General features: G+C 51.8%; 1 protein-coding gene and 1 long non-coding RNA gene across 6 annotated transcripts in view; one reads left to right on the top strand and one right to left on the bottom strand.

Moving 5' to 3' along the window:
- Positions 1 to 19,323, top strand: part of IQSEC2 (IQ motif and Sec7 domain ArfGEF 2) — a 78,124-nt gene extending 58,801 nt beyond the window's left edge. For 4 of the 5 annotated variants that reach the window (XM_081793128.1, XM_081793129.1, XM_081793130.1 and 1 more), the window contains 12 exons: positions 716 to 1,117; positions 3,523 to 4,418; positions 6,085 to 6,246; positions 6,720 to 6,842; positions 7,821 to 7,987; positions 10,181 to 10,320; positions 11,080 to 11,205; positions 13,239 to 13,338; positions 13,897 to 14,058; positions 15,739 to 15,912; positions 16,404 to 16,453; positions 17,052 to 19,323. In XM_081793128.1, coding sequence (XP_081649254.1) covers positions 716 to 1,117; positions 3,523 to 4,418; positions 6,085 to 6,246; positions 6,720 to 6,842; positions 7,821 to 7,987; positions 10,181 to 10,320; positions 11,080 to 11,205; positions 13,239 to 13,338; positions 13,897 to 14,058; positions 15,739 to 15,912; positions 16,404 to 16,453; positions 17,052 to 18,017 — 3,468 coding nt within the window. In that variant the 3' untranslated portion in view covers positions 18,018 to 19,323. The remainder of the gene's footprint in view (positions 1 to 715; positions 1,118 to 3,522; positions 4,419 to 6,084; positions 6,247 to 6,719; positions 6,843 to 7,820; positions 7,988 to 10,180; positions 10,321 to 11,079; positions 11,206 to 13,238; positions 13,339 to 13,896; positions 14,059 to 15,738; positions 15,913 to 16,403; positions 16,454 to 17,051) is intronic. The other variant, XM_081793132.1, reaches the window with a different exon arrangement.
- LOC145714065 (uncharacterized) lies at positions 1,516 to 3,516 on the bottom strand. Its single transcript, XR_014136782.1, has 2 exons — positions 3,198 to 3,516; positions 1,516 to 2,883 (listed from the first exon to the last, which is right to left on the bottom strand). It is a non-coding gene; the product is annotated as an uncharacterized LOC145714065 (long non-coding RNA).
- Positions 19,324 to 22,527: the final 3,204 nt, after the last annotated feature.

The raw sequence follows: 22,527 nt of genomic DNA, 5'->3' as shown, positions 1-22,527 counted from the left end.
ACACTGACACAAAGATGAATGAGACCGGAACCCAATCCTCCAAAATCTAATAGGAGAAGCACACACATAAATGGGCACTTTCAGAAGAGTGTGCTATAGTATATCATATATATCACACAGGATTTGTGTAGCTTAAAAACAAAAAACAAAAAAAAAAAAAAAAACAAAAAAACGTCAGGGAGCACAAAATCCTATGTATATAAAAAAAACCTGGAAGGACATATACCAAAGCATTCATTGTGGTTATGCCTAGGTATTGGGACTTCAGGGGAACCTATCTTCCTTCCTCCCTTCCTTCCTACCTCCCTCCCTCCCTCCCTCCCTTCCTTCCTTCCTTCTTTCCTTCCCTCTCTCCACACTCCCCTTCCCTTCCTCTCTCCCTCTCTTCTTTCTCTCTCTTCCTCTTTCCTTTCCTTCCCTTCCCCTTGCTCTCAATTTCTTTCTTTTCTTTCCATTTTTGGCATCTCTGTTTTTTTTTTTTAACTTTTATGGTATAATGAACATCTATTTCTTGTAAATAAAAAAGAAAACCACAATCCAGTCCCATGTGACAAGTGTTATCTGAGATTAAAGTGAGGACACAACACTGAGAGCACACAGCCTGGCCTGTCTAGGCAGCTATGCGCAGTTGGCTGTGGTGTGGGTTGAGGCCCAGGGAGGTGAATGAGGCTGCAGTGAGTTTCTGACCTCATTCCCCTCGACCCTCCCCTGCTAGGTGGAAATGCTGGAGAGGAAGTATGGGGGCTCCTTCCTGAGCCGCAGGGCCGCCAGGACCATCCAGACAGCCTTTCGCCAGTACCGCATGAACAAGAACTTTGAGCGGCTCCGCAGCTCGGCTTCAGAAAGCCGCATGTCCCGCCGCATCATCCTTTCCAATATGCGGATGCAGTTCTCCTTTGAGGAGTATGAGAAGGCACAGAACCCCGCGTACTTCGAGGGCAAGCCTGCCTCGCTGGACGAGGGTGCCATGGCTGGTGCCCGGAGCCACCGGCTTGAACGAGGGCTCCCATATGGAGGCTCCTGTGGAGGGGGCATCGATGGTGGGGGAAGCTCTGTCACCACATCTGGAGAGTTTTCCAATGACATCACAGAGCTCGAAGACTCCTTCTCCAAACAGGTCAGCATCCCTGAAAAGGGCCTCTCCTCCCTATATTGCCTATATTCCAAACTGAAAGAAGTTGCCCAGCAAGCATGTGAGTACGGACTGTGAGATGGATGAGAAAGGCATCCATCTAGTTAGAACAAGTTAAACATCTAGGCTTTTGGAACACATAAGAAAATTTAAGTTCTCACTCTTTGGAACTTGATGCACAAGCAAATTAAGGCCTAACAGGTGATGAGCTCCTACTCCATGCCAGGTGCTGTGTGTGCATCATAACGACCTGCACAATGGGGGTTGTTATCCCAATTTGACAGAGGAGGAGACTGGGGCTCCAAGTCCCTGAGACGTGAAGTGACTTTTCCAAACTGGATTGGAACTCAGCTCTGTCTGGTTCTAAAGTCCATGCCCCTTCCCTTATACTGCACTACTACCACTATTGACCAGGCTCTGTGGTGGGCACTGCGACAGAGACAGATGAGCCAGCCAGGGTCCTTGTTCTCGAGGATCTCCGAGGCCAGTAGGAAATGGCAGACATGCACATAACTGTCTCCTGAAATAGAGTGTGCTCAGAGCCATGAGAAAGGATCACATATAGTACCATGGGAATGCAGAGGAGGGAAAAGAGACTTTCTTTTGGGAGGACAAGAGAAAGCCTCTTTGAGAAAATAGCACTGGAGCTGGGCCTTACCAGACAAATAAGACTTAGCAAGTTAGAGATTGTTGGGAGGGTAGGGTGTTGCTTGCACAGGCATTACATTGGCAAAAGCATGAGATGGTGGGAATATAATAGGCAGTGATGGTGGTAGCAGATCATTCTCGGCTTGAGGTCTGTCAGCATTAGCTGTTCAAGTGCAAATCCCAGTTCTGCCGTCTCCCAGCTGTGTGACCTCCCGAAAGTTGTTTAACCTCACTGAAACATGATCAATAAAATGGAGATAGAACCTTCCTTTTAAAGCTGTTTTGAAGAGTCACTTCAGCTAGGTAATATGCATGAAAGCAGCTGCTCAGTACATGTTAGTTTCCTTCCTAAAACTAAGGAGGTATTTGGCAGAAAGGGTTGAATGAATGAATGAATGAATGAAGCTTTATAAGAGAAGAAATCATTCTTCTCTAAGCTCTCTGATCTCACCCTGCCATCAGCCAGGACATGCTTCCCTGGAGCTAGTGAAGGGGTGTAGGTAGGGGGGAGGAAAGAAATTTTAAATGGAAGATCTAAATCACTCATCCATCCATACAACAAACATTTAATTGAATACCTCTTCTGTGTCAAATGTGTTGAGCTGAGTCGACTGAAGTTGACTGAGCTGGCTGAAAAGACAGAAACCTGGATCCATCCCTCAAGGGGAGAATGGGGGATAAGGGATCACAGTCTGGTGCAGAGACTGAGGAACCAGGCCTGGGCTCAGCTGTTAGTGCTATCTAAATATGATGGAGAAGTGTGGTAGTTACATGTATCAATTACATTGCTGCATAACACATGACCCCCAAATTTAGTAGCTTCAAACTGAACATAAAGACTTCACTTAAACAAGAAATATTTATTATCTCACACAGTTTCTGAGGGCCAGGAATCTGGGAGTGGCTTGGCTGGTGGTTCTGGCTCAGGGTCTTTCATGAGGCTTCAATCAAGCCATAGGGTGAGACCAGTCTGTGAAGACTTGCTGGGGGCTGATGGATTTGCTTCCAAGCTCACTCGACTATTGGCAGGAAGATTCAGCTCCTCATCGTGTGGGCATCTCCCTAGGACTGCTCATGGTGTGGCTTCCCCCAGAGCAAGGGGTCTGAGAGAGAGAGATTGAGAGAGAGAACAGTGAACAAGAGTGCTCAAGAAGGAAGCTGCAGTCCTGTATAACCTGATGTGGGAAGTGACATCCCATCACTTCTGCCATATACTGTTGGCTCTACAGACCAAGCCTGGGATCATGTATACCAAGAGGCAGGGATCATTAGAGGCCAGTTTGGAGGCTGGATACCACAGGGAAGCAGAGTTACCAGCCATGGTTTAGATCGTCAAATAATAAATATTATGGGTTGAACAAGACAGAACCAGATGGAGAGCTCTGGGAGCCCAGAGGAAGCTGGGATATTGGTTTACCCTGGGGGACGGCAGAGGCAGAAATGTGGATTGAATCAGAGAGTAGGTGGCATTTGGCTTGGGTACATAGGGACATGAAGGAGGGATTGAGATATTGAGAAGGGGACTTGTGGCCAATAGCCAGCCCCTGTGAGCTCACAATGGTTCCCTGGGAGTTATTTTATACACTGCAGAGAACCTGTGGGGGTGGGGGAGGGGATTCCCTCTTCTTGGCTGACCCACTAGGAAGATTCCCCCTTTTGCCTCCCCTCCCTCCCTCCCCTACTCCCTGCCTTCCACCATCCTACCCTCCTTCCCTTCCCTCTTCCCCTTTACTCCCACACAGGTAAAGTCTCTGGCTGAGTCCATTGATGAGGCCCTGAACTGCCACCCATCAGGGCCCATGTCTGAGGAGCCAGGGTCAGCCCAACTGGAGAAGCGAGAATCAAAGGAACAGCAAGAGGACAGCTCAGCCACGTCCTTCAGTGACCTTCCCCTCTACTTGGATGACCCAGTTCCCCCACCATCCCCTGAGCGACTGCCTAGCACAGAGCCCCCACCCCAGGGCCGGCCTGAGTTCTGGGCGCCAGCCCCTCTCCCACCAGTTCCTCCACCAGTGCCACCAGGGACCCGGGAAGACGGTGCCCGTGAGGAAGGCACTCGCAGGGGTCCTGGGTGCTTGGAGTGCCGGGATTTCCGGCTGCGGGCCGCCCACCTTCCCCTGCTTACCATTGAGCCTCCTAGTGACAGCTCCGTGGACCTGAGTGACCGCTCAGATCGCGGGTCTGTCCACCGCCAGCTGGTGTATGAGGCTGATGGCTGCAGCCCCCATGGGACCCTGAAGCACAAGGGGCCACCAGGCAGGGCCCCGATCCCACACCGCCACTACCCAGCCCCAGAGGGCCCAGCCCCAGCCCCACCAGGGCCCCTGCCACCAGCCCCCAACAGTGGCACTGGGCCCAGTGGTGTGGCTGGGGGTCGGAGGTTGGGGAAGTGCGAGGCAGCAGGCGAGAACTCTGATGGTGGAGATAATGAGAGCCTGGAGAGCTCCAGCAATTCCAATGAGACCATCAACTGCAGCTCTGGCTCCTCTTCGAGGGACAGCCTGAGAGAGCCTCCAGCCACAGGCCTGTGCAAGCAGACTTACCAGCGGGAGACGAGGCACAGCTGGGACTCACCAGCCTTTAACAACGACGTGGTGCAGAGGCGGCACTACCGAATCGGCCTCAACCTCTTCAACAAGTACGTGCTCCCTGATCCTGCCTCCTCGCCCCTTCCTACCCTGCTAGAGGCACTTGGACCGCTGGGGCTGAACTCCAAGCAGAGATCCTGCTTCAGCCATCCTCTCGTTTTGTGGGTGGTGTTTCTCCCCAGCCTTTCAGGGAAGAGGATTGGCAACAGGGTGGCAGAATGGAAAGCCCTCCCCACCACACACAGACGCAGCTGTCAGAGGCAATTCTAACCCTAATACTGCCTCTGACTGGCTGTGCGATCTTGGGCAAGATGTTTCCTCCTCTGGGTTTGCTGTCTATAGGATGGATTCTGAACCTTGGGTCCCCCATGTACCCTTTTTGGTGGGGAGGTGATATGATGTATAAAGAACCCTGCTCTAAGTAACAGGAGCCCTCGACCCCTAACCTGACTCCGGCCAGCCTCTCTGTGTAGCCCTGGGCAAGGTGTGTTCCTTCCTTGGGCTTCAGTGCTTCCATCTATTGATTAGCAGGGTGTGTGGGGCACCTGGGTGGCTCAGTTTATTAAGCATCCAACTCTTGATCTCGGTTCATGTCATGATCTCGTGGTTTGTGAGTTCGAGCCCTGCATTGGGCTCTGAGCTGACAGCACAGAGCCTGCTTGGGATTCTTTCTCTCCCTCTCTCTCTGCCCCTTCCCTGCTCATTTCCCCCCCCCCCATCCTCTCCCTCTCTCTTTCTCTCTCTCTCTCTCTCTCAAAATAAATAAAACAAACTTTTAAAAAAGTTTTGATTAGCAGGGTGTGCATACTCAGGCCTGGGGGGGGGCAGGGTGGAGTGCTGGAGTAGTCAGTGACCATGACTGAGCCCTTTCTAGGTGCCTGATCTTATGCCAGGTGCTTAGGAGTGGGGTGGAAGCATGACATTTGCTCAGAAGAGAATTAGAAACCAAATGCCTTGTGTCTTCATAGCCTAGTAGACACTGCCACCTATATTTACGTCTCACAATAGCTCAGGAAGGTGGGAAGTAGTGTCCCTGTTTTATAGAGAAGGAGCTGAGGCTTAGAGACATAAAAGGAGTTGCGTTGAGTCACACAACTGGTAAGTGACAGATGTGAGACTCCTGTGGCACCAAAGTCTCTTCCAAATTCCAACCTCATGGGGTCCTAAGGCTCTGGGGTTTTGAATACAGGATAACTCAGACCCAGATTTGGCCTAGTGGAAAGCAGAGAGTATCTTGTCTATTGGCACATTCACAGAGGCTGGGTACTACCTTGTCTGGGTGGGATTTGAGAGGCAGACAGAGAAACCTCTTCACTTTCCTGTTCTGAGGGTCTGTGACTCAGAGAGAAGGGCTTAGCCTGGGGGCTCAGGCCTTCTCCCAGGACTCCTCAGTGGCTACTGGGAATATTAAAGCTCCTGGCATAGAGCAGCCTCTCATTAGATCTTAGTTTCCATTGTAGTGTGGCTCCAGTTAACTGACTGGCTCCAGTGAAAGGGTTGAGGATGCCTTGGAATTTAAAAACTCTGTGAGAGTGGCTTCCTCCCCTTGGGCCTCAGTTTTCTTATCTGTACCATGAAGGGATTGGACATAAGTTATATATTCACCTTCCTTGGTTCTCTGAGGCTATGGTTGGGCCCAAAATTAGTTCATGAAGTGGGACCAAGGGCCGAGTTCTAGGAGGACAGTCATCTCATCTACCTCCCCTCTTTCTGCAGGAAGCCAGAGAAGGGTATCCAGTATCTGATCGAGCGGGGCTTCCTGTCAGACACACCGGTGGGAGTGGCTCACTTTATCCTGGAACGGAAAGGCCTGAGCCGGCAGATGATAGGGGAATTCCTAGGGAACCGGCAGAAGCAGTTCAACAGAGATGTGTTGGAGTGAGGACCCCAGGATGGGGCAGACCGGGCCAGGGATTCCTGGAAAAGGAGGGCAGGAGGGAGGAAGTGGGCAGCCTGTCCTTTTTGTTCAGATAAACTTTACAAAACAGGATGAAGAGACCTTCCTGCTCCCATACCCCTCTACTTCAAAAACGTCTGATCTCTCTTGGCCCTGTTTCCAAAAGTCCTCTGGGTGGTCCTGCTTGTCCTGTGGCCTGCTTTGGGCCCCAGTTTGCCTATCTCTGAAATGAGCGGGTCAGTGGAAAGGACCCTTAGAACCATGTGTCTGGCCTTGATTTTCTGGGATGGATTCAATTTCAAACATTCCATCCTCGTAAGTACTTGGTAGGGCTATGGGTCCAGATTTTGGAAGTCTGTCAGTGGGGGTGTTTGTCCGTTTGAGCAGGTCAGGGTAGGTCAGAGGTTTTCTGCAGAGGATTTGAGAGTGGCATACCTGCTTCTTTCCTCCTCAGCTGTGTGGTGGATGAGATGGACTTCTCCTCCATGGATTTGGATGATGCACTCCGGAAGTTCCAATCCCATATCCGGGTCCAAGGCGAGGCCCAGAAAGTGGAGCGACTCATCGAAGCCTTCAGGTGTGCCTTTTTCTCATTCCTGAAGCTGCCCTTCCCCCCTTTGGGGGGCAGTGTAGTATGTGTCTACAAGTAACCTCTCTGAGCCTCATACTTTCCTCACCAGAAACTGGAAATCATAAATCCTATCTTGCAAGGCAGCTGTGAGGATCAGAGGTAGTGTGCCTAAAGTGTCTAGCTCAGCATCTGGGACATGGGCATCCAATAGGTGACGACAGCATTAGCAACAGCTAATGTTTGTCAAGCACTGGTTTACCAGGTATCAGGTGCTGAGCTGGGCACTTTATGTGATTATTTCACCAAATACTAACAACAACCCTACGAGGTGGGTGCTTCCATTATTATTCCCATTTTGCAGATAAGAAATTAGAAATTTAGAGAGGTTAAGTAATTTGCTCAGTGTCATACAGTGAGTAAGAGGTTCAAACCAGGATTTGAACTCAAATGTGTTTGCCTCCATGACCTAATGCCTTTGACTCTTATCCTCTACTGTTAATGCTTTGGGAATCAGGCAGACCTAGACATAACCCGGCTCCACCACTTAGGGGTATCAAGAAGGGAAACAGAAGAGTTGCTGACAACTTGTTTCCCATAATGGGAGAAGGATTTGCCCTATAGGCAGAAAGATCTGGATTTTCATCTTGTCTTCACCATTTACCGACCTTTTACCTTGGGCACGTTACCTCTCCACTTTGGGCCTCATTACTTCCTCTGTAAAATGGGGCTGCTAATAGCTACCTTACAGGATCGTGATAGGATTACATGAGACAATGTATGGAGGTCTGTAGGCAGAGCTCTGTAAAAGGTAGTGGTTGTGATTTTATATGCTAGTCTTGGGGAAGCTGAAGAAAGAGGACATACCCAAAAGCCTTGGGAATATTTCTTGGGGGAGAGGGTTGGCGGCACCAGACTGGGGGTGGGGGGATGGTGGGTAGGTGAAGATTACTAGTGCCTGACCCTGGCCTCGATCCTGCCCTGCAGCCAGCGGTATTGTGTCTGTAACCCAGCCCTTGTGCGCCAGTTCCGGAACCCAGACACCATCTTCATCCTTGCTTTTGCTATCATCCTCCTCAATACCGACATGTACAGTCCCAGCGTCAAGGCTGAACGCAAGATGAAACTAGATGACTTCATCAAGAACCTGAGAGGTGACCCCAGACATCGCTGGCAGCTTGTCCTGTCCTTCACCTCAGAAGGGAGAGTGGGCAGGGTGGAGGTGGGCTGGGGAAGGAGCGGGGAGATCACACCTGCTCTCTGGAAAATTACCTGTGATGCTCTCTCACTTTCTGCCAAAGCTGGGTATTGCCAGGGCATTCACTTATTAATTCACTCAAATAGTTGTTTGTCCATCTACTCATTCCTGCACCAGATACTCACTGAGAAGGTTCTGGGGTTACAGCAGTGAACATGAGAGATAAAAGCCCTGGCTCTTACAGAGCTTACACTAATCCACTCAGTCATTTTATGCATCCGTTTACTTATCACTCCTCCCTCTTTCCCTCTCCTTTTTATTTATGCCCATAAAGACTCATTTAAGTATTCTACGTACCCTTTCCTCCATCCATACATTCCTTTATCCACTTGAACACCCAGCCAGCCAGCCAGCCAGTTGACACTGAGTGCCTCACATGTGCCAGGCCCTGTGATGGGTGCTAAGGAAACCATTGTCCCTTGCCCCAAGAGAGCTCCCGGTTTGTGGGACAGACTGACATATAGTACCAGATACCCAACACAAGAGAAAAAGCAAACCACGATGTCAGGCCAAAAGCACAGTCAAACCTCAGAGGAGGGAGAGCCCACCTCCAACACACTTCCTGGAGGAAGCAGTATTTTCATTTTAAGGTGGGCTTTGAAGGCATGGCTAATATGACAGAATAGCAATAGAGGAGGCTTACCTAGTAGTAAGAATAACGAAGGCACAGGGGCACCTGAGTGCCTCAGTCGGTTAAGCATCTGACTTTAGTTCAGGTCATGATCTCCCAGCTCATGGATTTGAGCCCCACATCGGGCTCTCCCCTCTCAGGGCAGAGCCTGCTTCCAATCCTCTGTCTCCCTCTCTCTCTGAACCCCCCCCTCAAAAATAAACAAACATCAAAAAACATTAAAAAAAAGAATAACAAAGGCAGGAAAAGTTGTTTGAAGAACAATCAAGATGGGGTGGATGATCCAGTTGGGAAGGTCAGTTGGAATCAATATGCAAGGACCTTGAATGCCAGGTAGAAGGTGTCACCTTGACCTTTTTTCTTGGTTTATTGTATTGATGTCAAACCCTAGCTCTCACCAAAGAGCAGCCTCCTAAAAATGGCACATATGCTAGGATTATTTAAACAGAAATGAAAGAGGGAAATAGACATGAGGAAAAACAAACAGATGAGACAAATTGGCTGACCGGCAGGGTTTGCACAGTAGATGGGCTTAAGCTCTCTGGCAGCTGAGGTAAAAAGGCGGTGTGATGAAGCATGTTCCTTTAGCACCTGTCCAGGGAGGAGGCGTGGCATTTCCAAAGGAGAAAACATTTTCTCTAGCAGAAGGTTTGGAGGGAAGAGTGAGTGGGTTTCACTCAGCAGACAGGAGTGAAGAAGGATGATAGACTTGGGAGGAGGGAGTTAGATCAGAGGCCATCTGGATCTGTCTTCTGGAATCCTGCTGTTAGTCATTCGTTCATTCATTCATTTCATCAATCCTCCCTCCCACTCTCCCTCCTTCTCTCTCCTGCTCTTTATTATCCTGCCCTTTCCACGTAACCTCGCTACAGGAACTTTCACATGCTTTTGTAAACACCAAGTTTTTAATAGCTGTAAATTATTTTATTAAATGGATATACTCAGCTTTACTTAACTGTCCCTCTATTGTGAGAACTTAGGTTGTTTCAAGGTTTTTCCTGTAAGTAGCACTTGTCCGCACATCTGTGCGCATACTTCTGAGTAATGCCTTAGGGCAGATTCCTAGAAGAAGAATCATGGAATATTTAGGCTTTTGCCAAACTACCTTCCCAAAACAGTTTTGTTAATATACATGCCCACTTTCCTGCACTCTTACTAACATTTAATGTTAGTTTTGCTAGTTAGAAAGGGGGAAAGTATCTGATTATTTTAATCACAGTGTGCTCTGAGTGGCTTAGAAAAAAATCCCTGCCATGGGAAAGAAAGCAACTGGCTATCCAGTTGCTTGGTGAAGGACACCTTTTCCAGTCCAGTCCTGACCAAGGGACCGAGGGTGCCCACTCCCTCCAGTCTCGGCCATTGTTTGCACTCATGCCTGGGTGTGGGGCATTTGGAGGAGCCCCTGCCACCCACTCCTCACATTTGTGCAATATGCCCCTGTGTTACTCCCTTACCCAGGGGTTGACAACGGTGAAGACATCCCCCGAGACCTCTTGGTGGGCATCTACCAGCGAATCCAGGGGCGTGAACTGCGGACCAATGATGACCATGTGTCCCAGGTGCAGGCCGTGGAGCGCATGATTGTTGGCAAGAAACCGGTAAGTGCCTGGAGAGGCTGCAGAGGGACGGGGTTTGGGTCTGCTTCTGCCACTGAATGGCAGGTAAGTCAGTACCCCTGACTCTGAGCCCCAGACTCCCCTCTCCAGCTGAATGGAGTAGGTGATAATGCATTCCTCAGCAGGGCGTGGTACAGAGTGAGATGCTCTTATGGGGATGCATCTAGCACATTGCAAGGCACGTGGTGGGTGCTGTATAAATATTGGCATCCTTCTCACCCCCAGTTTTGCCTCTCCATCCCAGGTGAGGAGCCAAGCTAATAGTAAACTGATAACCAAAACCAAGAACACACTCTAGTCTTTTAGTCAACAAGCATTTACAGATGCCTTTCCATAGAGTCGGGCATTTGGAGAGTAGGGACACAGATATGAATCAGACATAGTTTCTGTCCTTAGAGGTATTCACAGGCTGGGAGTGGGGGTGTCAGTGCATCTGCCTTAGAGTTAGTCTGAGGGAGCATAAAGGATGGAGAGGTCACTTCTGGTCCGGGGAAATCAGAAACACCTTCTTGGAAGAGAAAAGACTAGAACTGGGATTTGGAAGAAGAATGGAATATAAAGCTGGGCAAGAAAGGCATTCTAGACGAAGAGAGCTCCAAGGACAAAGGCAAGCCTAGGCCTTTGTTGCTTAGACTCCTTGTGTCAGAGTAAACTTCCTCTTGAGGTTGGATGGTAAGGTGCCAGAGGCCTGAAGCTGGTGTGGCTAGCCTTGATGACATCTATTTCTTCATGCCTATCTAGGTCTTGTCTCTTCCTCACCGTCGACTGGTTTGCTGCTGTCAACTCTACGAGGTGCCAGATCCAAACCGCCCCCAGAGGCTAGGGTTGCATCAGCGGGAAGTCTTCCTCTTCAACGATCTCCTCGTGGTAGGAGCACTGTAGGGGAGGAAATGGAGCGGCAGGGGGGGGGGGGATGCGGTGGTGAACTTGCACCCTGGGTCTATGTGAACCATGTTAACCGCTGGTGGGTGGAGGTGTGGTGGATGGCGTGCTTTACCATGTGATGTGTGCAGTCTTGGATAGGGCATAGGCCATCTCTGCCCCTCTTTTACCTTTTGGATCCATTTGGAGGGAGTGACAGCTGCACAGGGGGAGAAAATGTGAGGACCAGAGGAGTTGACAGGCTTACAGTCTGGGAAGTGGTAGGAAATGTCCCTCTTCACCTCAATAGCCCAGAGTGTGGGCTGAAAGGAGGGGAAACCTGTGACCCTGGGGTCCCTCTGAAACCTTCAGGTGGTCAGGATGCTTGAAGTGATTCAAGCTTAAAACCAAGCTCATCACCCTTGTAGACGTGCATCTTTTAGAGCTGGGACTCTTAAGGACTCTGCTGGTACAAGAGAATTTCAGGGTCTCTTGTCCAATCTCTTACCCGAAACCAACTTCCTGCATGGCCCCCTGCTTGCATGACTGTGGAGACAGAAGGGTGCCTTCCTTTAAGGCAGCCAGTTTCCTGGTTAGACAGCTCTGATTGACAGAATCTGTTTCCCAATGGGGTTCCTCCAATCATCTTCCCTGGGCCCTTGGGATCACAGAGAATGAGTGTTCTCCTGCTCTGAGACAGCTCTTCAGTGATTTGAGGACAGTGAGCTGTCTTCCCCCCTTATCCCCGTGATCTTCAGTTCTTTAGAACAGGGTCTCTCAATCTCAGCACTATTGACATTTGGGGAGGGATAACTCTTTGTTGTGGGGACTAGCCTGTGCATTGGAGTGTATTTAGCATCATCCCTGGTGTCTACCTGCTAGGTGCCAGTAGCACTCCTTCAACCAAAACTGTTTCCAGTCATTGCTAGATGTCCCCTGGGGTTCCAAGTCACACCTAGTTGAGAATTGCTGCTTTATTTTTTTCTAATGTTTATTCATTTTTTGAGGGGGGGGAAGGGGCAGAGAGAGAGGGAGACACAGAATCTGAAGCAGGCTCCAGGCTCTGAGCTGTCAGCACAGAGCCCGACGTGGGGCTCGAACTCATGAGCCATGAGATCATGACCTGAGCTGAAGTCGGATGCTTAACTGACTGAGCCACCCAGGCGCCCCAAGAATTGCTGCTTTAGATGAAGCCTCTCCAATGCCTTCACTAAGCCTTAATTTCCTCCTCTGTAAAGTGGGGTTAATCCCTATCTCATAAGGTTGTCATGAGGATGGAGTTAAGAAGTCAGAAGTGGAATAGCCTAACCCAGAGGAGTGCCAGGCCCACATGGGTGCTGTGTAAATGTTTCGGGAGCTCACAGTCCAAAGGACTAAGAAAATGCTCTGCATAACCATGCACTATAACCCATCCTGAAATCAAGTAATTTGCTTTTAAACACCACTTTGTAGACTGTCTGACGTGTTCACAACCTCTGGTTGTCGAATCCAGAGTGCCCAAGTACTTGATAAAGACCTTGGGCTATTGAGAGGAAGACTCATTAACTCTAGACGTTTGTTCATTGGCATTTGTCACAGTTTGCGGGGTTCTACCGAGGTGGGCAAGAAACACGACAGTCAGACTCTTCTTGGCGCTTCTGGTCCAGCAGGGGGCGATCACACCCACAGAGCGCTCACCTAAAGCTTGGTGGTGAAAGGCACTGAAGCAGCACTCTGGAAGCTCAGAAAAAGGGGCAGGGTCGGGGAGTCTGTGTGAGGTATTAGATAGAACAGGCTTTCTGGGGAGCATTTGGTTACTTCCTATAAAAATCGCAAATGTCCGTTGCGCATCGTCATTACATCAGGAACTTGCGTTTTCTCCCATCTCTCCTGTTCTGCTCCTCAAGCTTCAGTTCTCCCCAACTTGTGGGTATGTGTGTTTGTGTGTATATGTCTTTCAGTGGCGGTGGGAGGGGAGGGTGGCTATGAGAAATAGGTGTCATGTGGAAATTCCCTACCCCAAACCCTGCCTCTTGTCTTTTTCCCACCCCCTGCCAAAGGTCACCAAAATTTTCCAGAAGAAGAAGATCTTGGTGACGTACAGCTTCCGTCAGTCCTTTCCTCTGGTGGAAATGCACATGCAGCTCTTCCAGAATTCATGTGAGTCCCTACTTGGATCCCAGCATCCCCAAAGTCTATGCCATGGCCCCCGTGTTCATCCTTCATCCATACCAACCTCCAGTTTTTGGAGTCCTTTACAACTGGACTAAGGTCTCCAAAGCACCTACTTGGTCCCGGGATGCAGGGTAGGCTAGGGTGGAGTATGATTTGGGTCTGTGCCCTGGGGGTCTGGCAGTGAACCGCAGTGTGTACGTTTTCTGGTGGGCCAAAGAGATGGTGATCACGCTGTGCTTTGAAGGACTGAGCCAGAGGAGCTCTGTCAGGTGGCAACAGAAACAATGTGAGTAGAGGCAGAGGTGTGAAGGCAGGGGTTGGAGAGAGTCAGAGTGCAGTTTGCCTTTCTATCTGGAGTAGAGGGAGTAACAGGGCCATGACTGCCAAGATTTTGGGGACCTTGGGGGGCAAAAGGGAAGCCACTGAGGATGCTGAGCAGAGAAGAGGCTGGATTGGAGTTGAAGAGTAGAAAAACTCATTCATGTATGAGCCACCTTGCTTCAGTGCTGACAGGGGTGCCTGACCTCCCCTTTCCCCCACCAGACTACCAGTTTGGGATCAAGTTGCTGTCTGCAGTACCTGGTGGGGAGCGCAAAGTCCTCATCATCTTCAATGCCCCCAGCCTCCAGGACCGGCTGCGCTTCACATCTGACTTGCGTGAGTCCATTGCCGAGGTGCAGGAGATGGAGAAATACCGCGTGGAGTGTAAGTACCCGGCTGTACCTCTTGTCCCTTTTCCTGGTATGATCCCCCCAGACACCAAGAATCCTGTCCTCTGAGAATCTCAGAGTTGAGGGTTAGCTTGTCCAACCTTCCTACCCCCATTCTAGGAACTTTTCAGCTTCTGCTTGAATACCTTCAGGGACAAGGGGCTCGTTACCTCTGAACTTCAGATAATTATTCCAAGCCCTGATTAGGAGCCAGCTCTTCCTTCTATTGAAAGGCAGCAGGGAGAAGCATCAGGGTATTGGAGGTAGGACTCTAGTTTCAGATCCCAGGTATGCTACTTATTATATAGGTAAGCTGGGGTGAGTTGCCTGACTCCCTGATCCCCCAGTTTCTTCATACATGACATTGGGATGATGAAATATCCTTACAGAGTTGTGGAGATTTAATGAGGCAAGGTAGAAGAGATGTCCTACATGTTAGTAGGACCCTGGCACTGAACATCCTAGTTGTCCAAAAAAGGTGATCCCTCTTCCCAGCCCCCCTCCCCTTTCCTGTCCTTTTCCCACCTTCCATTTCCTGAGCTGAGTCCCCATCACCCATCCTTCTGGCCCCCAGAGGCCACGCCAAGTCGTTTTAAGCATATATAATGGGAAAAGAGTGATTACGTCTCATTTTACTCAATGCCCTCCAAGTTTTCTCTTCTCCAGGCTAAGCAGTCACAGTTAAGTAACATGATGTTGAGGAGAAAGAGATAGGCAGACACAGAGAGAGAAACTGAGGCAGCTGACAGCTGCTCAGTGAGCCCTTCACGGTTCCAGGGTCTGCTCCACTCAGCAAAGCAAGGTCCGCACATTTCAGTTCACCAGATCCTTGAGACCCAGGGGACATTCAGAGAGGGGTGAGCATACCAAAATGAGGGGAAGGCAACAGGCAAAAGTCTCCATGACCTCCTCAGGGAGGTGAAGGGGGGCGTTGTAAGGAGGCTAGAGAGCACAGGCTTTGGACTCTGGCAGACCTGCTTCCAGAATATCAGCTCCCCACCCCCCCATTTCCAGCTGTATGACCCCGGGCCAGCTTTATGACTTTTTGGATTCTCAGTTTCTTCCTCTGAAAAATGTGGATGATGATCCTTCCCTCTGAACTGTTGTGAGATTAAGCGAGATCAAGTACACATAGCTCCCAGCAGACTGCTGACATATAATAGAGGATTCCATTCCTGTTGGTTTCCTGCTCCTGTCCTTCCTGGAGCCCTCTGCTCTGGAGCAAGATAGCTGAGAACTGAGCCGACTTTGGAAGGATTGCCCTTTGCCATAGAGTAGAAGGGCCTTCCTGCCCCTGCTGTGACCAGCCACCACTGTGAAGCTCTGTTTTGAAGGGCAGGGGTGGTTTGGGAGACCAGACTGAGAGTGGGCAGGGGAGGGGGGAGCAAGAAGGGTGAGAGGAAGGGGAGAGGAGCAGGAGGAGCAGGCAGAGAGGGACAGAGGGAAAACCCAGCCAGAGGAGATGGTGTGAAACAGGGTGGGCGCCGTGGGGGGGGGGGCTTCAGAGATGGAGCTGAGGTTTTGGGGGAATGTGCCATCTGTCCAGGGGGCAAAGCAGAAAGCCTGGGGACAGAACAGGCAAGAATGGGGAAGGTTGCTGGAGGGCTGGGATTACCAAGTGGCCTTTCACTCCTGTTCCTGACCTTCTCTCCCCATCTCCCCCACAACCACCCAGCGGAGCTAGAGAAGCAGAAAGGTATGATGCGGCCTAATGCCTCACAGCCCGGAGGGGCCAAAGACTCAGTGAATGGCACGCTGGCCCGCAGCAGCCTGGAGGACACGTATGGGGCAGGCGATGGGCTCAAACGGGGCGCACTCAGCAGTTCTCTGCGAGACCTCTCCGATGCAGGCAAGTCTTTGGGGCCCCTGCCCTGGCTGGGGAGATGTGGGACCGGGTGTCCTCTCTGCCTCCTATCACTGACCGCCAGCCTCTCCTGCACCCACCACACCTGCACACACCCGGCCTTTATCCAGAGCCCCGGGCACTGTGCCGCAGGGGGCCTGGGAGCCAGGTCAGATCAGGTGGAGCCCAGAGTTTGGGCCAGGGAGTGTGAAGTGGGGCCACAGTCAGCCCCTCTCTCTCTCTCTCACTGCTCCACCTCTCCTCTCTTTCCTCTTCTATCTCTCCAGCACCACCTCTCCTCCTTCGCCATCTTTTCCTCCTCTCACTCCTCCTCCTCCACCTCTCCTCCTCCCCACCTTCCCCTCTTCAACGGGGGAAAGGGAATAGGGGTGTCTGTCCCCGGGAGGGGCCCAGGCCTGGTGCCCAGCTCTGGAGCCCAGCAGGGTGGGGAGGGGGGGTTGCTGCTCTGACGCTGGGCTCCTTGCTTGTGGGTGCAGGGAAGCGGGGGCGGCGTAACAGCGTGGGATCGCTGGACAGCACCATCGAAGTAAGTGCCAGCTCCTGCCCCACTCATCCTCTGCATGAACCCTGCCCTGCCATGGAGCCCCAGAGGAGGAGGGGACCTGATGCTTCCCCCTCTTCCTTGATGGGAACCTCAAGGCTGCCTCTCCCAGCCAACCACTTTCTCCATCTGTCCTCAACTCTGTCTGTCCTCACTCTGCCTGTCTCTCAGTCTGTCTTCCACTCTCCCTAGCCCCTCTCAACCCCAGGGCCGACTCTGAGTTGAGATGCCCTTGGAGTTGGACTGTGAGAAGCTCTCACCTCCAAGTCCTGCTCTTTGAGCCTGAGCAAGTCACTCTGTGCCTCTGGGCCTAACATTCTCCCTGCCTGCAAAATGGGGATGAGGAGGAGGTACTACTAATTCTTCCTCTCCCAGCAGAGGCTCAGATGAGATAGTGGATGTGACAGCGGAGCTCTGCAAGCTGGGGAGCTCCATGTACAAGTACAGGACCATTAAACTGGTTTTCATTACGCCATGGGGGTTCCTGTCTCCCCAGTTCCAGCCCTCAGGGACCGGGTGGAGTTTAGGGTTGGGGGTTTAGGAAGTCTAGACTGGCCTGACTTTCCCCCCTCCCCGCTTCCAGGGGTCTGTTATTAGCAGTCCACGCCCTCACCAGAGGATGCCACCTCCGCCCCCACCCCCGCCGCCAGAGGAGTACAAGAGCCAGAGACCGGTCTCCAACTCCTCATCTTTCCTGGGCTCCCTGTTTGGAAGCAAGCGGGGCAAGGGGCCCTTCCAGATGCCACCACCGCCAACAGGCCAGGCTTCTGCCTCCTCTTCATCTGCTTCTTCCACCCACCACCACCACCACCACCACCACCATGGTCACAGCCACGGTGGCCTGGGGGTGCTGCCTGATGGGCAGTCCAAGCTCCAGGCCCTGCATGCCCAGTATTGCCAAGGACCAGGCCCCGCCCCGCCACCCTACCTCCCACCCCAGCAACCCCCTCTCCCCCCACCTCCTCAGCAGCCCCCGCCCCTGCCCCAGCTGGGTTCCATTCCACCACCTCCCGCCTCAGCCCCACCTGTGGGGCCACACCGCCACTTCCATGCCCATGGCCCAGTCCCAGGCCCCCAGCACTATACTTTGGGCCGGCCAGGCAGGGCTCCTAGACGGGGGGCTGGAGGACACCCTCAGTTTGCTCCACATGGCCGCCACCCCCTGCACCAGCCCACATCCCCATTGCCCCTGTACAGTCCTGCCCCCCAGCACCCTCCGGCCCACAAACAGGGCCCCAAGCACTTCATCTTCAGCCACCACCCACAGATGATGCCAGCAGCAGGGGCCACAGGGGGCCCTGGATCCCGGCCACCAGGAGGCTCCTATTCCCACCCTCACCACCCCCAGTCACCCTTGTCACCGCACTCACCCATTCCACCCCACCCTTCCTACCCACCCCTGCCCCCCCCCTCACCCCATACCCCACACTCACCCCTGCCACCCACCTCCCCCCATGGCCCGCTGCACGCCTCTGGGCCCCCTGGCACAGCCAACCCACCCAGTGCAAACCCCAAGGCCAAGCCAAGCCGGATCAGCACCGTGGTCTGATGAACAGAGGGAGTGAGCTGGGGCCCAGGGAGGTCTGGGGAATCCACAAGAGGTTCCCCAGTTTTTCCAAAATATATATACACATAAAGATGTCCTCCTCCCCACTTCTTCCCTGCCTCGGGACCCCTCCTCTAACCCTCAACAGTCGCCATGGGGTTTCCTTCCAGATTGAAGGATCCTTGCCACCCGAAGCCTGGATGCAGGGCTCTCAAGCTCTGGGGAGTGGTGAGGACCTTTTGGAGATCCTCCTCCTCTTTTCCCTGTCTCCATCCCACCCCCATCCCCAAGGTGGCCTCAGACTTCTGGGCCAGTGTAAGCGCCCGTCAGCTCTGGCTGGTAGAGAAGGGCAGGCAGGTGTCAGGAGCAGTAAAGGGTGGAGGCTTCCCCAGAGCACCTCTAGCCACATGGGGCTAGGAGGGAGCTCTGTAGAGTTGTGGCCAAACCTCGGCTGACTCAGCCCTCTCTCAGACCTCAGGGCCTGACTAAACTCCTTCATGTGTCTCTCAACCTGCCAGAGGAACAGGGCTGTCAGTGCACTTGGTGGGTCCCCACTAACGCTGGCCCCCAAATGGGCAGTGCTTCCTCTCCAGAGCCAGCCTCTGTCCTCTCTCCAGTGGGCCCCAGCCCAGACCGCTTCAGCTTCAGGACCTTGCCTCTCACAGCAACGTTCTTACCCTGATAAAAGTCCAGACAGGTTTGGGGGGGGTGCTTAGGTCTGGGATGAGAAGGGCACTGCCCTCCCTCACCCATATTGCATGCCCTCCCATTCCCTTACACCGACCCCTCCTACAACTGAAGACAATGCACTTTACAGATCTTGCCCACATACACCTCGCTGGAGCAGGGCACCCAGCATCAGCCCTGGGGAGAGAGGCTCCCAGAGGGCCACCATAAGCCCAAGATGTCCTTCCTGAGGCAGATTGAAGCCATCAGAGCAGGGGCTGGGAACCAGGATGCCTGAGTCCTTCTGTCCGTCAAAATCTCTGCTGCCTCTCCAGCCCCCTTTACAGCCCTGTTTATTTATTATAAATATATTTTTTACAAGCCCCAGCTCCTCTTCTTGCCCCGCACATCCAGCTCCTTTCTCAGCTCCTGCCTCCCTCTCCCCCCTCTACCATGGGCTGCAGTACAGACAGACAGACCCTGGCTGTATAAAGGTCCAGGGACCCAGGGGCTTGGGGGTGGGGGAGGGCAGCAGTGGGAGGGGCTGTATGGAGAGGAGCTGGGGTTCAGGCATTGTCTTTTTTCCTCCTTGTATATAAGAATGTATATTTGATGCCTCATAAAAGACCTTGTGCTCACCTCCCGCCTCTGCCTCCTACTTATGCCCCCTCCCCCAGGGTGGAGCCCCTGGAGAGAGAAGCCTTAGCCCAGGGAGGTGAGGAGCTAAGGGTAGCAGCTCAGGCAACTGGGTGGGTGAGACGCTTTGGTTGGGTGGGAGGTGGGGATGAGGGAGATTTCCCTCTCTCAGCTCCTTAATGGACCACAGCAGCAAGGGTGTGGGCTTTGGAGTTGATCCAGTTCCAGTCCTGAGGTTTTCCCTTCTGAGGGCGCACACTCAGGAGAAGCACCCTCTGGGTCTCAGTTTTCTTGATTTAAACCTTGAGGTGATAAAGCCGTTGCCACATGGAGTAGCGATGATGACATGGCGGTAACGGATATCAAGCAGACAGCATGGAGTAGGTGCTTGGGGAGGTTAGTTCCCTGCTCTTCCTTTCACAGGTGGGATACTTCCTTCTGCTCTTGTGCCATCTGTGCTTACCCTTCTTGTGGCTGCCTGGCTTTGCCCTGGGGCCCTCCCCACTGCCCAAGGCTGGCCACGTTTCTGTCCTTGAGGGTAGGGGGGTAGGTGACCTGGGCCAGGAAGCCAGGGGCTGGATACATCATAAGAGCTCTTTTGTGTATATACTTATGTTGTTAGATAGCAAATAGCTAGATTCTCTTTAGTTTACACGGGAGGACACAAGTCCATAGAAGGGAAGGGTCTTTTCCAAGGCCACACAGCAAGTCAAGATGGGGGTTCCTGATTTCTAGGCCAGTCCCCCCAAACTGCCTCCCTATGAAATGAACATGTTTCCAGCCCCACAAGTTATGTCCTGGGTCTTGGGAGAGCCCAGTAGGAGTGGGGCAGAGCACTGGCTCTTGGTTAGGGTCAGCAGGGTCCCCAGAAGCAGCAGTCAGTAAATATGTTTGGTGCTTTCTTAGAGTCTGGAATAGCATCTAAGAGGGAATGGTTTGTATGGCCTGGAATAGCACCTAAGAGGGAATGGTTTGTATGGCCCCACTCTTTAGCAGCTTGGACCGAGGCCTTTGTTTTCTTCTTCATATGCACATTTGAGTGAGAGAAGCAGCTGGGGCCATCTAACCATTTGATGCTGCCTCCAGGACCCAACCTGAGCGTTGGAAGAGCTTAGATGCGGAGGTTTCAGAATGAAATCCAATGAGCATTTTTTTAAAAAATTTGTTTTATGTATTTATTTTGAGGGAGACAGAGACAGTGCAAGTGGGGAGGGGCAGGGAGAGGGAGAGAGAGAATCCCAAGCAGGCTCTTGTGCTGCAGAGTCAGCCACGGGGCTCAAACTCATGAAACTGTGAGATCATGACCTGAGCCAAAAGCAAGAGTCAGACACATAACCAACTAAGCCACCCAGGTGCCCAGGTGCTCCAGCATTTTTTTTTTCTTTTTCTCTTCCTTCCTTCCTCCCTTCCTTCCTTCCTTCCTTCCTTCCTTCCTTCCTTTCTCTTTGGTTTCTTCCCTGGTGGGCCAAGCTGGACTGCCTTTAGTCACGCCCCATTCTCCCACCTTCAACTTCATGCTGGTTTTGTCTTCCCAAAGCTTAGCTTTTAGCACTCAAATCCTGGCTCAGTCACAGACTTGACTGTGTTGCCTTTGGCAAGTCACCTAGCCCCTCAGAACCTGGTCTTCCACCTGTGAAATAGGAATAATAATCTCACAGGGAAATTGTTAACAGATGCATATGAAATGCCTCCCTCCTGCCAGACACACAGTAAGCTGTTCTCTGCCACCTACAGAAACGAAAGCAAACTCCTTGTCTTGACATTGGAGGTCCTCCACCGCATGGCCCCAACCAATCTCCTAATCCTCGTTCCTCGCCCACACTTTGACCACCCACTCACTGTTCCCTGAAAAGGCCTGTGTGTAATTTTCAGACTCTATTTTACCTGTGCCTTCCTGCTCCCTGCCCCACCCCCAGCAAAGGTGCCCCCCCCCCAATATCTCTGGTTTTCTCACTGTTGTTAGATGAGCTTAAAAGACCCATCCCTCACAAAGCGTGCCCTTGATCATATCCTCTGAGATCCTTCATGTCATTACCTTTCTTCCTCACCAGGCCTCAAGGGTGACAATGGTCTGAATCATCTCTGTCCAGAGCATTGCACAGCATAGATGACCCTGAAATTTTGTTGATTTGAATGAATAGTTCTTTTCAAGCTAAATCTTAGGTATCTTTGCATTGGTTAACTTATTGATTGGTGCAACCTGTATACCAAGTTTTTGAGCCCCCTGGGACCCCCTCATGCCTCCTCCAGATATTTCTGATGTTCCCCCCTCCACCCTTCACTGGACTATCCCTGCCCTGCCCTCTCCCACTTCCCGGCACCTCACCATCCAGACTGTGGAGGGGTACTTTGGCTCCTTACCTCCCCATTTCTGTGAGGGCCTGAAGACAAGAAGCCTAGTGGCTATCCGGCTCTCAAAGGTCCTACTGCCAGTCTCTTTGGGGATGTAGATGGGGAGGGACAACACATAACAAAGGACAAAGGTCCTAGACTCTCACAGAGTCTTTGTCCTAGACCAGTGCTGTCCAATAAGTCTGTGATGATGGAAATGTCCTATATTTGTGCTGTCCAGTACAGTAACCCCTAGCACATGTGGCTACTGGGCACTTGGGATGTGGCTAGTGCCACTGAGGAACTGAATTTTTAAATTTAAATTTAAATTTAAATAGCCACATGTAGGTAGTGGCTACCATATTAGTTCAGGACAAGACCCTCAGGAATGTACAGCCTGGTGGGGATAATGTCCATGCAATAGGTACAGTCCCTGAAGGGAGCACAGCACGTGTGGGGGGAGCAAAGAAGGGAAAAATCCAACTTGGGGTCAGCGTGGGTGATTGGTGGGCAAGGAGGGAACTGCCCTATTATCTGTGTCTTGAAAGGTAAGTGGCAGGGGTGGGGACGCCTGGCTGGCTCAGTTGGAAGAACATGGGAGGCTTGATCTCAGGGTCGTGAGTTTGAACCCCATGTTGGGTGTAGAGATTATGTAAATAAAAACTTAAAAAGAAAGAAAGAAAAGAAAAGTGAGTAGGAGTTATCCTGGTAAAGAAGGGCATGTGTCAGAGGGAGCAGTGTGTACAAAGTCCTGTGAGTGTGTGATGTATGTGAGTGTGTGATGTGTTAGTGGCATACTGAGAACGGAATGGGAGAGGGAAGCCCAGGTGGCAGGCATAGCATATCCCAAAGCACGGAGGCTGGCAGTCAGTGTACCCTC

The sequence above is a fragment of the Panthera onca genome, chromosome X, assembly GCF_046562875.1.
Source record: "Panthera onca isolate mPanOnc1 chromosome X, mPanOnc1 haplotype 2, whole genome shotgun sequence".
Taxonomy (NCBI): domain Eukaryota; kingdom Metazoa; phylum Chordata; class Mammalia; order Carnivora; family Felidae; genus Panthera; species Panthera onca.
Note: the sequence above shows the minus strand (reverse complement) of the source record. Positions and strands in the feature narration are given on the sequence as shown.